The sequence below is a fragment of the Malus domestica genome, chromosome 14 (assembly GCF_042453785.1).
Source record: "Malus domestica chromosome 14, GDT2T_hap1".
In the NCBI taxonomy this organism is placed as follows: Eukaryota; Viridiplantae; Streptophyta; class Magnoliopsida; order Rosales; family Rosaceae; genus Malus; species Malus domestica.
This window is the reverse complement of record NC_091674.1, coordinates 23,304,704-23,320,806: the sequence shown is the minus strand read 5'-3', so window position 1 is coordinate 23,320,806 and position 16,103 is coordinate 23,304,704. Positions and strand designations below refer to the sequence as shown.

Here is a 16,103-nt window from a genome sequence, read left to right as displayed (position 1 = left end):
CAATGGTTGCCGGAGATGGCAGGAAAATAGCCTCAAAGTTGACTGGTTCGAAAGAAAACTGGAAAACTCGCCGGAAACTGGGTAAACTTTAAACGTTTATAACTTCTTCAATACTCAACACAATCAAGTGATTCAAAAACAAAAATCATACTTCTCAACAAGACGAAGAGAATGGTACCTTTTTCGATCGCTAACTCACCGTGGTTTGGCCAAAAAACGGCTCGAAAGTAGCCGTGGACAGCCACTTTCGAACATTTTTCCGGCCAAACCACGATAAGTTATCCATAAAAAAAGGTACCATTCTCTTCGTCTCATCGAGAAGTATGATTTTCGTTTTGAATCACTTGATTCTGTTGAGTGTTGAAGAAGTTATGAACGTTTAAAATTTACCCAGTTTCCGACGAGTTTTCCAGTTTCCCTCGGACTAGTCAACTTTGAGGCTTTTTTCCGGCCATCTCCGGCAACCATTGGGCTTCCAAATAGGTATAATCTTATTCTACACATTCCTATCTTCATTTTGATTATTATGGGTCAAATTTGGTTAAGAAACGATTGAGTTACGAAGTTTTGAAAATTGCCCAAACTTCCGGCCAAGAGCTCCGGGACACTTAACGGAGTTTTTAACGGAATGACCAAAATGATGGATGGTGAACTATCTCAGGGACCATTTTTATTGATTTGAAATGTTAAGAATCAAAGTAATGAGTTTTGCAAATCTCAAGAACCATTTTGGTTATTTAGCCTATCTGCAATTTTGCATGCAGTTACTTCCTTGTTAAAAAATAAATACAAAATAGAACCATCGAAAAGCGGCTGAATTGACAGAAAAAAATGTAACACTCACGATTTTGATGAAATCTATTAAATAATTTTTGTATTTATGACTTAAGCTTTGTCGGCTCCATTTGTCCACCTTCTCGGCTCCAGTCGTTTTCGAGCTCAACTCGTTTGTTTATGTTTCCTTCTTGGTTTTTCATTTTTATGCCTTCTAATTTTTTGTTTCTAATGAGAATATTTTGTACACACTAATATCTATTCTGGAAAAGTATTTTCACAAAAATTTATTAAGAGGCCTTTCTAATCATCAATTGCTAGTTGCAAATATAATTGCGGTCACGTGGTTTGATGATATTCCAATGTAATTCTTCTTTTTTATTTTAGACTTGATGCCCGTTGTCAACAAAGAAAAAATGTATTGGGAGGTAAATTTGGGAGTTGATTGCTCACCCCGTTATGGCTAATTGGTGCACCTTATTTAAAAAAAAATTATTTTTGGCACTAGAAAAATCTAATAGTTTTGCTATTGGTATTTATTTAGGAATGTGATTATGTAAATTTAAAGTATGAATCCCAATAGGATTTGGAGATCAATCTTTATAGGCTTTGTTTACTTGTAAGGCAAGAAAGTCCATCATGATTAGTATCAATAAAGGCTAGTCAAGAGGTGATACTATTCACAAAACATCTGAGCCCTTCCCTCTCACATCCACTTTTAAATTTTAGTTTTACAACACGTTATGAGCACGAACTCGCCTACCATGGAGTTGAGCCCGACCAAAGATGCTACCTAGGCCTTGAGATAAAAAATCGAGCATCTGAAGAAGGCCTTACACAACTCAACCCAAACCCTTGGTCTGGAGATTGACGACTTTCTACAACCTCAGGTCGGTCAACAGTTCGCTGCTGAGCTCCGGTTCCAAGACTACGTAGAGTTTTACAAGAAGATGAAGGTGATTCACCCCAACATGATCTTGATGTCAGGGATTATGAGCAGGGCTCTGAGTTCTCGTGATTGACGAGCCTCCGTCTGTCAATTATTCCACCCAACAGCCTCCTGAGCACACCACCGAGCCAACCAACCATTGACGGAGGTATGAGGACTACGGTAGTCCTAGGCCTACCCTGACTTGAAAAACCAAGATTAGTATTACACTTATATCCTTTGCTTTGTAACCCTTCTCAACGCTTAACACAAATCCAATCTAAGTATAATATTTCAAATGATCATTTATCACAAATCAATGACATTAAATTAAAACCCATCATTCACTTTTAACTAAAAAAATCATCTTTCACTCATGCACTGGCAGAGCTATTCCTCTATTTTTCTTTAGTTTCATATATTTAGCCATTCCAAATCCCAAATTTATTGAATAAGAACAATAAGGTTAGTGAAACTCTATTATTCTCCATAAAATATTAGTTTCTATTCTATCCTACCTCTTACTTGAGTTTTAGGGTTTGCAAAATTTTTAGTAATTCTCTCTATTGAGTTTAACAATATTTTTCAGTAGTAGATGACATGATGCAACGGTTTCAAAATATGAAATTCATCGAGAATAATTATGATTACTATAAATAGATAAAATTATCTATGCATATGTAATTTTGACTGCTTAATTATTTGGATGTATATATTATGATGTTTTGCATTAGTATGTTTATAACCACTATCCATTTTGTCTTCTTCTATAATTGTGTGAGACCCCTCCTCACAACAAACCCTCGCCCCGCCACAACATACTGTCAGCCGACCATTCAGCTGATCTTCTTGAGCATAATAATCCAGAAACCTCAGATCCGACTAGACCAGCCCCCAATGTTTAGTTTCCAGTGCTTTTCTCTTCTTTTTTAAGGTTTTCAAGTAACAGAACAATTCTAAGTTGTAATAATTTGTTCCTTTTTGCTTTAGACAGGCCTTAAGGGTCATTTTAAATATGTTTATGAAGTGTGTTTTTTTTTTATCCTTTATCGTTATATGGATGTGTGGTAGAGCATGGGATATTTTTAGCATGAAGTGACAATTGGTTTAAATTTTCATGTAATTAGTGGTTGGGAGAATATGTATGTGCAAGCATCAGTGTACCTACTAGCGAAGACCAATTTGACTATCTTTGTTTTACGACAAACTTCTATTTTTCAAAAAGGAAAAAAAAAAAAAAAAACCTCCACGTAGGAGTACATCTCTTGCACCCACATTCACTGAGGTCAGGCAAGTCTTTCCATTTACAAACAGTGGTTTGATGTTCCTACCACTCTTACACAGCACTCGGCTAATGTAGGACTTATACACTTCATTAGCTAGCCTATAAACAAAACACTAACCATTTAGAGCGTTCGTCTTCAAAAAATATTACCTCACTCGACCTCTCGTGAGTGGATTTAACAACTGATCCTTGTGGTCTGGTCCAGTACCGCCCATGGTCCTTCCTTTCATTGTTGGACTTTTACTTGTCTGCTTGCTCAGTTTGACCACTCAGTATTGTTGGAGTTGTGCCCTAAAAGTCAATTTCGTAATTGGATATCATGTAACAACTCCAAATTAATTAATAAATAAATGGGCAAGGTTTATTAATTTATGAGTTTGGCTTTATATTATAGAGATAATTTATTGTGAATGAGTCTATAGGATTTAAGGTATAGAAGCAAGGTCCCAAACGAGGTTAGGACAGGGAGACTTGTATTCCGTACTCACTTAGTCCTTAAATAAAGTACCTAGCCATTTAGAAAGTCAACTAGACATTGACTATCTAGAAAGGTTGGTGTATATCGCATTAAGGTTAGCAGGACTTCGTGCTACGCGTGTTGGACACGTGGTGGATATACATGTGCTTTTATGTTGAACAAATTCATTGATCACTAACTGTCCAAGAAGCTTAAACATATGGATGTTTACCACATTTCAAACGTTACAAAGCTTCTATTTGTAGTGTGCAAATAGTTTTTAGACTTGAGGCATCATATTCTAGAATTCATTTTTGACAAATGTTTCCCAAGTCGAGAATCCTACAAATTAATATGAAAGAATTAGTCCATTAAAAAAATATATATATATATTGTTGGAAAATATTATTATTTAGTTTATTTTAATGTTTGGTATTTTGGGCTTAGCCCGTTAGAATTAGGTTTTGTTAGAGATTAGGGTTAGTTTATTATAAATAGGGTGCTTTGTTATTTATTAGATATCAAGTTAGTCACAATGTAGTCTCTTTGAGTTTTGTAGCCGTTTCGGCATTCTCAGTTTGTTTAATAATTCCTATTATTTTGTAGTCTTGTTTGTTCCGCGTTCGTTCATTGTGGTATGCGCACTCTGATATTCAACTTGGTATCAAGAGCAATGTCGGTATCTCGGGAACCACCACCATGCTGTCTGCCAGAATTAGCCCAACAACATAGCCACTTTGATTCCGCATCAGTCGCTCGTACTTTGATTGTTGCATCAGTCTGCATCTGCATCAGTCCGTTGATATTTGCATCTGCATCTGGACCGCATCACCAGCACCGGATCACCCTGCACCACTGGACACGTCCGACTACAACCTGCTGCGCCGACTTGAATTTGCATCTGCTCAGATCGCTGCAATTATCGCAGCCAACTGGACCACCGCCACACCGTACCCACCATCTGCCGCACCGCTTCAGTCTGCATCAATCTGCATCTTTGCATCTGCATCAGTTTGCATCAGTCGCATCTGCACCTGTGATCTGCATCTTCACCAGGTATCGTGTTTCTTGTTCCTCAGTATTGTCATGGCATCTGCAAAGGACGATTCCTTACAAGCTATTGGTGTGAAATTGAATGGAAATAATTATGTGTATTGGGCATATGTGATGAAGAATTTTTTGATTGGAAAAGGACTGTGGGGCTATGTTTCTGGAATGGTTTCCATTCCAAATAACCCCAAGGATGAAAAATATGTTGAATTGTTTGCTGCATGGGAGATGAATAATTCAAAGATTATTACTTGGATTAATAATTCTGTTGATTTGGCTATTGGAATGCAATTGGCTAAGTTCTCAACGTCTAAGGAAGTTTGGGATCACTTGGCAAAGTTGTATACCAAGGCCAATTTTGCTAAGAGGTATCAATTGGAAATGGAGATTCGTACAATCCAGCAAGGTGATAAGAGTATTCAAGTGTTTTACAATGAATTGACCAATCTTTGGGATCAACTTGCATTGACTGAGCCTGAAGAACTCGGCATTGTCAAGCTCTATTGTAAATATAGAGAAGAACAACGTCTTGTTCAGTTTCTAATGCCTCTTCGGGATGAGTTCGAGACGCTCCGTAGCTCCATCCTTCATCGAACTCCTCTTCCATCTGTTGATTCTGTTCTTAATGAGTTACAAGCAGAAGAGGTTCGTGTGCAGTCGCATAGGCTCTCTTCATCGTCGTCAAATACTTCAGCATTTGCTGCAGCAAGGTCTCGTAGGGTTGCTATGGATGAGTGTTCTTATTGTAAAGGGAAGGGGCATTGGAAATCCCAATGTCCTAAGTTGTCTCAGCAACATGAACTTCCACAGAAATGAGGAGCAGCTGCTGTTTTGCATATTGGAACTGATTCAAAATCTGAATCTAGGAAGGATGATTGGACATGGTAGTTTGAAGTTGACATCGACATTGACATGGTAGTTTGAAGTTGGCATCGGCATTGACATGGTTGTGTTTTGAAGTTGGCATCGGCATTAGCATGGTTGTGTTTTTCGCATCGGCATTGGCACTAGAATTTGGAGTCTTGTATCCACATCTGCCTTGCAAACTCATGACTGTGTTCCGCCATGAGTTTGACGGGGGGTGTTGGAATTTAGTTTGGAATTTAGGTTGTTATCTTGCGGGCCAAGGATTAGTTACTTGCCCATTAAGTATTTGAGTTTGTTTAGGATTTGGTTTAGGGTTTTAGTCTAGGGTTTGCTTTGGTCTTTCTCTATATAAAGACCTCTTTGTTTTGTTTCTGATTAAAAAAATCAATAAAGCTATGTTTTTCCGGTATACTTTTCTACTTGGTATCAGAGCAGGTTTGATCCTTTGGGATTTAATCTGTTCTTGATTAGTGTCCATTTGTTTGTATCAGTTTTGTTTGTCAGTTTACTGGGTATCAGTTTCATCCGTCGTCTTCCGCTCATCCGTAGTCGAAGCCATTCTTGTCACCACCACCGCACTACAATATGTCCAGACAACCCGCACCACCATCTCCGCTGCTACATCCACCTGTTCACGGTACCCACACCGACTCCTACCAGTCGGATATGTCACAACCCTATGAAGTCCCCTTCTGCAGGTTGACTTTGCACTAGAAGTTTTGAAGCTTGCTGCAATTGGTTTTGCAAGCCTTGTCTGCTGCAATCGATTTCGCCCAGAAGAAAAGAGAAGAAAGAAAGAAATATGGTATATTTGGTTGGATTTTTTGTTTGTTTGTTCGGCATCGGAATTTGCATCGGCATCTACATCTGCATCGGCATTGACATTAGCACTGGAATTTTGAGTTTTGCATCCACATCTTCTGTTGGCAAACTCATGTCGTGTACCGCCATAAGTTTGACGGGGGGTGTTGGAAAATATTATTATTTAGTTTATTTTAATGTTTGGTATTTTGGGCTTAGCCCGTTAGAATTAGGTTTTGTTAGAGATTAGGGTTAGTTTATTATAAATAGGGTGCTTTGTTATTCATTAGATATCAAGTTAGTCACAATGTAGTCTCTTTGAGTTTTGTAGCCGTTTCGGCATTTTCAGTTTGTTTAATAATTCCTATTATTTTGTAGTCTTGTTTGTTCCGCGTTCGTTCATTGTGGTATGCGCACTCTGATATTCAACTTATATATATATATGAAAGAATTAGTACATATAAGAAAAGTCATGAAGCTGAATAATTTTAAATATTTTGCACATATAAGTCCTTGACAACATTATACTTCAAAGAAAATACTTCAAAACCCAAAACTTCGGGGAAAAAACAACTAACTATTCAAACCTAAGAATCAATTATAGCCATCAGACAAGTGGCTAAATGAGTTTGGGGAGGGGGTGGTGGTGGTTTTGCATTGAACTTTTGATGTGTTTTTGTATAAAATTTGCACTTATCATAATATTTTTTAATTTGTTTGATCCTAATCTAAACTCGATATGTTAGGGAAACTAGAGCTTAGCACTAAACTCATGATAACGAGTACTTTTCATATTTGTTGGTTGGATTAGGGTTAAGGTAATTACAGTTGGATGACTAGCTAGCATCATATTGAGTTAGGGTGTGACCTCCAACGTCCAACTTGCTCAATTTTGGATATATCTGTATTGGTGTGCATCCAAGTGTAAAAGAATAATGAAGAATAAATATTGAACTCAATTAAATAGTGTGTGTGTGTGTATATATATATATGTTATATTTAAATGAAGAAATAATGTTGGAGGAATAATGTGGATTATTCAAACGTTCACACCAGGACGACGAAATATATATAAGCTTAGAGTTTCCTGTAGCAAACCCTATCTCCCACACCTCTCTTCCTCCTCCTCTCTCCTCTCATCTCTTTTTATCTTTCCTTATTTTCTGTCTTTTTCTTAATGCACGCAGCAAAGCTAAACAAATTTGAATCAGATCCTGACTCATATATAACATCAAAGTACTAATAGCTAGACAAAGTGGATCTAAAACATGGGAAGAGGCCACTGGCTTCGGTTGAATCGGAGGAGAAAGAGGAAGATCAAATATTTCCTGTTTACTCAGCTCGATCTCAGCAAGACACTTCTGCCATGGTTTCAGCTCTAGCTCAGGTGATCGGAAATAATAGTGACCAAATTAATAACCCACTTGATCAAGTGCAAGGAATAAGTTCGTTAATCACCTCACAGTCTAGCCCTACCGAGACTCAATCTCAACCAGTACTACTTCAAGATCAAGGTATTATATCCTATATTATTATCAACAATGAATTAATCTTCATTTTAACTCTCTTTCTGAAAAAAATAATTATTTGATATATTTTTTTCTTCAACTATTTGACATATTTCCAGCAACACTACTTGATCTCCTTCATAAGGGATTTAGAGCTCCTATAACCAATTAGTTATGTGGATTGAGGAGTAATTTCTGCATCCCTATTTCCTCCTACTGCTCACTCTTTATTTTTGGCATTTAGGTTGGATAAAGAGTTGTGCAGAAATCATTATCTATAGTTATATGTTATTTCTGTTGCATTCCTTCTCAAGTATATTTGTTTGGGTGTTTTCTCTAGTATATTGCTTCAACTTATTAATTCATTTTTTTTCCTGATTTGAACTTAATTTATACATATATTAGAAGAGATGAATACACAAGTGATGCATATTAGGTTTCGATCTCTCCTCTCCCAACATTAATTTTGTGATATCATCTTCATTGTCTGTCAATATTTTTCATAAAGTTGGTTAAGGTAAAAGTTCCGAGCTAATGACAGAGGAATCCCATTTTCAAACATAGTACAAGTTATGTTATAATTGATGTATCAAATAACACTTGAGCACCACACATAATAATTGAACCTAAGCAATGTGTATTGACTATATTCAACTAACGCGATCCCTCTAGCATTATTCAAACTAACTTAAGTACTGTCTCCGCCTGTATATGAAATGATTATTTTTTGTTTTTTTATTCTTTAAAGAAATTAATAATATACGTTTGTGTGAAGGGAATTTGAGGAGACAACACTATAGAGGAGTGAGGCGGAGACCATGGGGAAAGTGGGCGGCGGAGATTCGTGATCCGATTAAGGCAGCCCGAGTGTGGCTCGGCACTTTCAACACAGCCGAGGCTGCAGCTCTAGCTTATGATGGAGCTGCTCTCAGGTTCAAAGGAAGCAAAGCTAAGCTCAACTTCCCCGAAAGAGTAGTTCAAGGGAGCTCTGAGTCAGGTTGTCTCACAATAACTACTCAATTACAACACAGCTTGAACAATATTCCTCCTGAGGCTAATATTTCTCGACCAACATATTCCAATGTTTTCGATTATGCACGATATAATAATGTCACATCTACATCGTCGTCCTCCATGCCATCTCAACAAGCCGCAGAGCTCCGAAGCTTTTCGATGCAGTTTGGTTCTTCTTCAAGTTCGAGTTCGGGTCCTCCTTATAAGTATAGGAAAGACTTTGACAGAAGTCACTCAAGATGATGAATAGTGAACTAATCACTAGGGTGAACGCTTGGAGAGACTGAACGATTAAGGAGAGTAAATGGCTCATATAATTTTGATGCATGTGTGTTTTTCTTTCGTTTTTTTATTTTTGTTTAATTTCTTCTGGACGAAAACAACTTTCAGTTTTTATCACAGTTTACTTCAGTTTGTATTTGATGAGGACTTATTTGACAAGAAGCTATATAAATTTCCCATGCATGTGTGTGCAACCTTACATATGGGAAATGATTTTTGCAGATCTCCTTTTTTACTCGTGCACACTTTGTACATTGCGTGCAGAATGAGAAAAAAAAAATACACATTTAAAGAATACCCGGGGCTTTCCACTTTTTTCCTTAGATTTATCAAGATGGAATAATGAAGTTAATTTGAGCAAGCATGAATCAACTCATATATGATGCATGCAATAATTATGGTGTAAGAGAAATTCCATGATGTATGAAACGAAGTTAATTAATCAAGCAAGCTTGCTAACTTAACCATGTAAATATGTATTTTGCATGAATTTTGTGCACATATTTACATTACATAGAGCCCAAAGGAAAGTACAAACCCGAAACGTGTGTACTCTCTCAATGAGAGGATTGTCATCGAATTCGGCAGTGAGTGACAAAAGCTTGGAGTTTAAACACGACAACTGGGGTCTGAAAATTGTGGCTATTCTGGCATCGATTTGATATATCCAATGTGTGGTTACTAATTACAAGGGTCTCACGCGTTTGTTAGGAGAGATTTTTCAGTGTAATCGATATATGAGGTGGTACACCATGTGTCATTATACAAATTGTGAGATATGCGTGCTAAAAAGTTAATAACTTAAAAAATAAAATTTCCCACCAATTCTATTAAAATACATGGTGTACCACTTGTTAGCCTTGCACTCATACACAATATCTGACAGGGCTGGTTACTTTTTACTGGTTGGTTTTGTCAATTCAGAGAAACGATTATTTAAAAGGAAAACTAATGAAAATGGTTTGAAAACTTTGTGTTTTAACGATAAGGACAAAATAAATGATAAATTAAATAGTACATGATTGACTTTTTAGTGTAAAAATATGGTTTTTCGTTAAAATGAACAGTACCAAGAGCTTTTGGTTAAAATTCCCGTATTTAAACAGATAAAACTGATTCATTTGTTGACAAGTCTTGACAAGTTTGTCAGTTTTGTGTATTCAAATAAAAATAATAATGTTACTTAAACTTATGATGATAAACTATTTAATCATCCTTGTAAAGACGTTCAGTTTTTATATGATATTAACTAGGATAATGTTAGAAATATCAAAATTTTAAATCAAATGATGTATTACTAATAGAAAATAAATACACTAATCAATACTTAATTAATAATTTAATCATCAACAAACATATCATTTGATTTTGAAATTTAATTTAAAAAATTAAATCTCTCTAATATTATCCTATTAGTTTTCATCTATTCCAAAGTCCATGCTGCCATATCCAAAGTCAAAAGTATAGTTTTAAACCATAATTGTAATGTAAGTTTATGGATCTATTACTAGAAGCTCGAGTGTTTCACGAATATTTTTCTCAATTTTCTTTTTAGGTAAGCGTTCAACTTCAACACAAGGGTCCATTTAGTTTAGGTGAACCGCCACTACCTAAGCTTTGTTTCTTTCTTCCTTTTTTTTTTTTTTTTGGTCGAAACCTAAATGTTTTCAGAATTATGACCCGGACGATCATTGAGCTTTCCATCCTCTTACAATAATGGCATATGCCATGTACAAAACATCACCCATCAAAAATTCATAATCTCTATTATAATATTCCTTGCACTTTTGACTTCAAACTTGGAGCAAAGTCTCCTCTCCAAGACCACCACCTGATTCACTTCTCTCCAGTCTCCACCACCACTTAATCACCTAATTTCTGACTTTAAGTTTTCTATTTTAGTGTAGATTAATCATATAGTATGTTACAATTAATGTGCATTGGATGGAAAAAATTGAATTCATAATATAGATTATAGTTATTGTTAATTTGTTACGATTTTTTTATATTGTTTTGATCATGTGTTGGTTAGTTCATATATATTTTTTAGCTTCATAAATTGATATAATTTGTTGTTTTGATTATTTGATATGTGTAGAAATTAGAAGTATGAAACAATATTACAAGCAAAAATCATCATTGATTAGTTTAGACAATCCTATTCCAAATAGTTCAACTCCAATTTTGGATAGTTCTAAATCATCATCGATATGTTCTTTCTTACATTGACAATGAAACTATCATGACATATTTCAGAGTACGAAACCTTGTTGTGGACAAATTCAGTGTTTGTAGCTTGTAATGTTGTTTTTACAAAGATTATGAATGAAAAGTTGGTAGTTGATCATTTAATTGTTCAATGTTATTTTCGTCTAATTTTTTTGGAGATTTATAGTGAGATACCACCCGATGTTAAAATCCTAAATCCGCCACTACATGTCACGTGTTTAATTTTTACAAGAATTCTCGCAAAGTTGACTTTGAGGACTAATGATTCACATTTTATCAACTTTATAACGGTTTAATAAATTTTTAATTCATTAATCAAAACTACGAAGTACTGATATTTTCGGGTTTAAAAATAGAGTAATGGTAGGTAGACTAAATTTATAGACTTAATTTCCAAACTAAATAATATATCAACAATAAGAAATAAGTACGTTAATCAACATTTAACTAATAATCCAACCATCAACTTCCATGTCATTTAATTTATAAAATTTGGTCTACAAATTGGGTAATACTAGAGAGACTAAATTGTCATACTAAATTTGGAAACAAATAATGCGTCACAAATAAAAAATAAACACGTTGCTCAATACTTAAGCAATAATTCAATCATCAACTTCCATATTATTTAGTTTACAAATTTAATCTTTCTAACATTACCTCTACAAATTAAGTTTCCCTAACATTACTGATAAAAATATAAACGTAAGTTGTAGTCAAAGTCCCTGCTAAAAACAAAAAAAAAAAAAAAAAAAAGCAAAGGGAAAATAAGTCTTCCACTCCACGTATGAGTGGTGAGACGAGCGGCAAACATTAGTTTGGCGGAAAAGGGAAAGAACTCGGCTGGTTTTGACTTGAGCGCTCCAGTCTCCACACCAAATTGCCAAATATGGATCAACTGTTCGAGTTTTATGGTCCACCGCCTCTGTGTCTGCTTCCTTTTCATGGCCGGCTCTTACTTTTTTAGTCGCCACCAAATTTTCAAATCTTTCGGCTTTCACATTCGGCTCTTGCTACAAAACGAGTATTGGTCGCTGTCCTGCAGGTGCTACACACTAGATTCCAATTTTATACCAATTTTTTATTTTTAAATTTAAAAAAATTGATTCGATACGGTTCGTTACCAAATCTAAGACCGAAACTGAACCAACTAAACACTGAACGGACCGATCTTGTACCATGCCGAAGTAAGCCGAAAAGAAACCGAACAGACCGGGGTTGCCCAAGCCTACATACAAGAATTTAATTTTATACCATTTTTTTTTCTTTTCCTTTTTCATCTAAGAGATACGATGAAATTGATTTATGCACATCTCGTTTATTTTACTCGATTTGTTTATTTACTTATAATTTTTAAATTAAATGAAAATCAAGAAATAAAAAGAATTCAAAGATGCTTAGATGAAGAAAAAAAATGTCGAAATTATTTCTTTACTTGGATAGTCACGGAACCATCCAAAAGCGCGGAAAGTGGCTATTAGGACATCAACGGCTTAGCCAAAACTACGTCATTAGTCAAGTCATTAAAAAAATAAAAAATTAAATCCACGTGCACGCAGCACCGCCTTTAGACTTCACTTAATTAAAAGTCCAAAAGACTTAACAGCATCTTCTAGAACCATGTGAGACAACACCCAACTCACATTTTAAATTCAAACCATTTAATAAAAAATTAAAGCCCAAAAGACTTTAAACCTTGGACTTCACTTTACCAAATTCCAATTTTCTATTATGAAAACTTTGCCGTGAACAAATTTAGTCTTTGTAGTTGTAATGTTGTTTGCACAAACATTATGAATGAAAATTTGTAGCCTCTCGTTTAATTTTTCAATGTTATTTTGTCTAAATTATTATTTTTTTAACTCTTTATTAGAACCATCCGATGTTACAATCTTGAATCCGTCAATGTACAACGGTTATAAATTTCATATTTAACAAGAAATAAGGTAGAGTTGCCAATGCGATAGACCAGCCCCAAAACCATCGGAAGGCCAGCCCCAAAACTATCGGACATAGGATTAAGTTGGGCCGATTTAGTCCGACTTCAAGTTGGTGTTGGGCCGGACCGGATTTGGGCCAGAATACTAACTTTATTTTCTTTTCTCTCCCAGTAAATCCTAAAAACTGGGTGGAAATTTTGTTATCGCTTGAGTGGAGTTTTCATATCGCAATACGCTAATTGTGAGAGTTCGGAATTGATAAACTTGATATATTCGAGCTATAACAAACGGGCACATAAAAATCACGAACCAAAGGATCCGGAGAACATTGAAACGTTATATTTAGGTGGCGAAACCTCAGAGGTTTAATAGCATATACAATAGGAATACAGTAACTTGATTTAGAATAAGACCGCAATAAGCAGGTAACCATCAATTTTTCATACCGTGTGGAGATCAAAAGAATGCTGCAGCAGCCCTAACATTGAATGCCGAGAATAATGTAATGGGAGCGAAGAACACTGTGAGCCTACAAGTTATGCATCAGGAGTCCGTTGAGCCTTCTTTGCATAAGCGCCTTCTAAGACTTCTTTAGCTCTATGGACCTTTGACTGAAGATAAAAACTTCCATTTTTGGCATTCCGCTCGAACAAGCTGTCATACCTCTTCATAAAGAAATTTTTTTCAAATGATTAACACTTCTCAGAAAATTCTACGATGACATTTACATGCAGGGAAAACAACAGAGAATAAATAAATAAAGACAAACAAATAGAGCAAACCTGCAAGATCTCCTCCCATGATGCACGCTCCGTGACACCTAGAACCTGCCTTGCCTCTGGTTCAGCCATTATTTTGCTAGCTCTCCTAATATTCTTTACTGCTTCGTTAGCAACACCATTCTTTGAGGCATCTGCATTCAGTGATAACACAAAGAAATTTATCATAAAATACAGATAGAACGTACACTTGTGATTTGCAGAGATGCAAGAAACCTGCTAGTGCCTTGTTAGAGTTAATGGGAAAATATCCGAAAGGTTTTAGCTAAGATTTGGGATTGCAAGAGAGCATACTTGAGATTGCCTGCTGGTATGCACGGAGCACAGCCCTGCCCACTATTGCCGAGCCCATTACGAGCACATTCGCAAGAACTTTTGCAGCCTGCACACACAAAGATCAACTTAACTACATGAGAAAGATTGCAGTTTTGGTGAAGGAAGAACATCAAAGTCCTGTCTAATTATAGAGCCTCAGTTGTCTTCTGGGTGGTGCAGATGGAACAAAATACAAAGATAATTGAGATTATAGCAGGTAGGAAGTGTGTTAATGGGATAACATTCACTCTGGGCATCATTGTGGGATTCGGTTTCCTCTAAATGCTGGTATAAACCTTTCTTCTTCATTCGTGTGGACTGGCGGGCTATTGTTCCTTCCGATATTCTTTAATTAGAAGTTTTGGAATGTTAATAAGATACATTATTAGATGTTTATGGCAAGCTGGATATTCAATGGAGAGATTGTTCAGCGGCAAAAATCGCAACAAAACTAGCAACTCTCCCACGAACAGTCAACAACGTAAATACATGTACCATTAACAGGGTGAAAAATTTAGTGGATAAAACTTTGCGTGATAGCCCGGAAGCTGAAGGAGAAACTAATAAATCATAAGATAAGCATCATCTAGAATACATACCATCACCGACGAAGAAGCAAATAAACCCAAGAAATTTGGCAACAGGGGCTAACCCGTCAGGACCCTAGAAACCTGCAGCAGCACAATGGACACAAATACTAAACACAATCCTATCATTAGGGGGCGCATGCTACTAATACCATGCTTAGATGAAAAATCCTAATTCTTTACGAAATAAAAATCGGTTCGGGTAAATTAACAAATCCAATTTACAGACCCAAATTCCACATTGCTCATCGGTGTGAGAATTCTGAGACAAAAATTTTCTTGCAGTTTTCTTTTTTATTTTTTTGCGGAAAAAAAAATTCAGGCATCATGCATCAGGTGCAATCTGAATAAAAATTTAGATAAACCTTAAACAGAAAAAATTGGAAGAAAAAAGAAGCAATTAATCGATGTACATAAATCAATTAGAGAGTGAGAGAAAGAGAGAGAGACTTACAGATTGAATTTGATGATGGCAGGTTTTGGTGTGATTGAAGGAAAAGAGGGGGGGGGGGGGGGGGTTAGGGTTTTAGAGATACAAAAGTGGGGAGAGAGAGAGATAGATTAGAGAAGGTCGTACGCCTTGGGAAAGAAGCCAACTACAAAAAGAAAGAAACTGGATTGGGCCTACATACCGGGTTGGGCTTGAGTAAGAAGATGAGTCAAAGCATGTTAAAATACTATTATTATTTTTTTATTTTAAAAAGGCTATTTACATATTTATTTTACTTCCTACCCACTCTTGTTAATTATTTTTCATTGATTTTCTTGAATTCTTTTGATCTGAAAGTCAAAAATTAAGAAGAGTGTGTACAAGGTACAAATGGGTATGTAAATAGTACTACATTTTTTAATTAATTATAAAAAACACACTCGTACATATGTTTAAAATGGTGAAATACGGTTACTATTAAAACAAAAATACACATAAATAGAAAACAAGGAATGAGAAACCATGTAATTACTTTTAAAATATATAAATTTAATGCAAATTTATTCCTTCTTGTTCTTGGACGAAAATGCACTTGCAAAAACAATTAACACTTTGGGTCAAGGTCAAGAGTCTCACGCGCCCACGATGAATTGGGGGGGGAGGCTTTGGCTGAAGAACCTTTGATGCCAAAGTTAGAAATTTGAGGAAAAAGTGTTTAGAAAATTGAGAGAATTTTGCAAGAAGCTTGAAATTGGGGTTTAGAGAAAATGAGGTGGTATTTATAAGGGTGTGGCTGACCCCCTTTGGAGAGGTGGGAACCGGCCACCTTTGGTTTTTTTTTTGGTGTTAATCACCAT

At 35.8% G+C, this 16,103-nt stretch overlaps 2 protein-coding genes across 3 annotated transcripts; one reads left to right on the top strand and one right to left on the bottom strand.

Annotated features, from left to right (window-relative positions):
- Nucleotides 1-7,260: 7,260 nt before the first annotated feature.
- Nucleotides 7,261-9,187, top strand: LOC139191552 (ethylene-responsive transcription factor ERF114-like). The gene is made up of 2 exons (XM_070812436.1): nucleotides 7,261-7,676; nucleotides 8,446-9,187. The coding sequence occupies exons 1-2, from the start codon at nucleotides 7,529-7,531 to the stop codon at nucleotides 8,925-8,927; spliced, it is 630 nt and encodes a 209-aa protein (XP_070668537.1). The 5' UTR covers nucleotides 7,261-7,528; the 3' UTR covers nucleotides 8,928-9,187.
- Nucleotides 9,188-13,452: 4,265 nt separating this feature from the next.
- LOC103454880 (mitochondrial import inner membrane translocase subunit PAM16 like 2) lies at nucleotides 13,453-15,393 on the bottom strand. Of its 2 annotated transcripts, none has more exons than XM_017337266.3 (5): nucleotides 15,271-15,393; nucleotides 14,829-14,926; nucleotides 14,209-14,296; nucleotides 13,918-14,048; nucleotides 13,453-13,800 (listed from the first exon to the last, which is right to left on the bottom strand). In XM_017337266.3, exons 2-5 carry the CDS (start codon nucleotides 14,829-14,831, stop codon nucleotides 13,672-13,674), a joined length of 351 nt encoding a protein of 116 aa, XP_017192755.1. In that variant the 5' UTR covers nucleotides 14,832-14,926; nucleotides 15,271-15,393; the 3' UTR covers nucleotides 13,453-13,671. The 2 variants fall into 2 exon arrangements, with proteins under 2 accessions (XP_017192755.1, XP_008392693.1); XM_008394471.4 differs by having other exon boundaries at nucleotides 14,829-14,900; nucleotides 15,271-15,391.
- Nucleotides 15,394-16,103: the final 710 nt, after the last annotated feature.

What these genes read in the sequence shown, in the direction of transcription:
- LOC139191552 (XM_070812436.1), top strand. Translation starts at nt 7,529, where the DNA reads ATGGTTTCAGCTCTAGCTCAGGTGATCGGAAATAATAGTGACCAAATT. An exon ending in AGTACTACTTCAAGATCAAG is followed by an intron (nt 7,677 to 8,445) that starts GTATTATATCCT and finishes GTTTGTGTGAAG; the next exon opens with GGAATTTGAGGAGACAACAC.
- LOC103454880 (XM_017337266.3), bottom strand. An exon ending in ATACCAGCAGGCAATCTCAA is followed by an intron (nt 14,049 to 14,208) that starts GTATGCTCTCTT and finishes CACTGAATGCAG; the next exon opens with ATGCCTCAAAGAATGGTGTT. An exon ending in CATGGGAGGAGATCTTGCAG is followed by an intron (nt 13,801 to 13,917) that starts GTTTGCTCTATT and finishes TTCTTTATGAAG; the next exon opens with AGGTATGACAGCTTGTTCGA.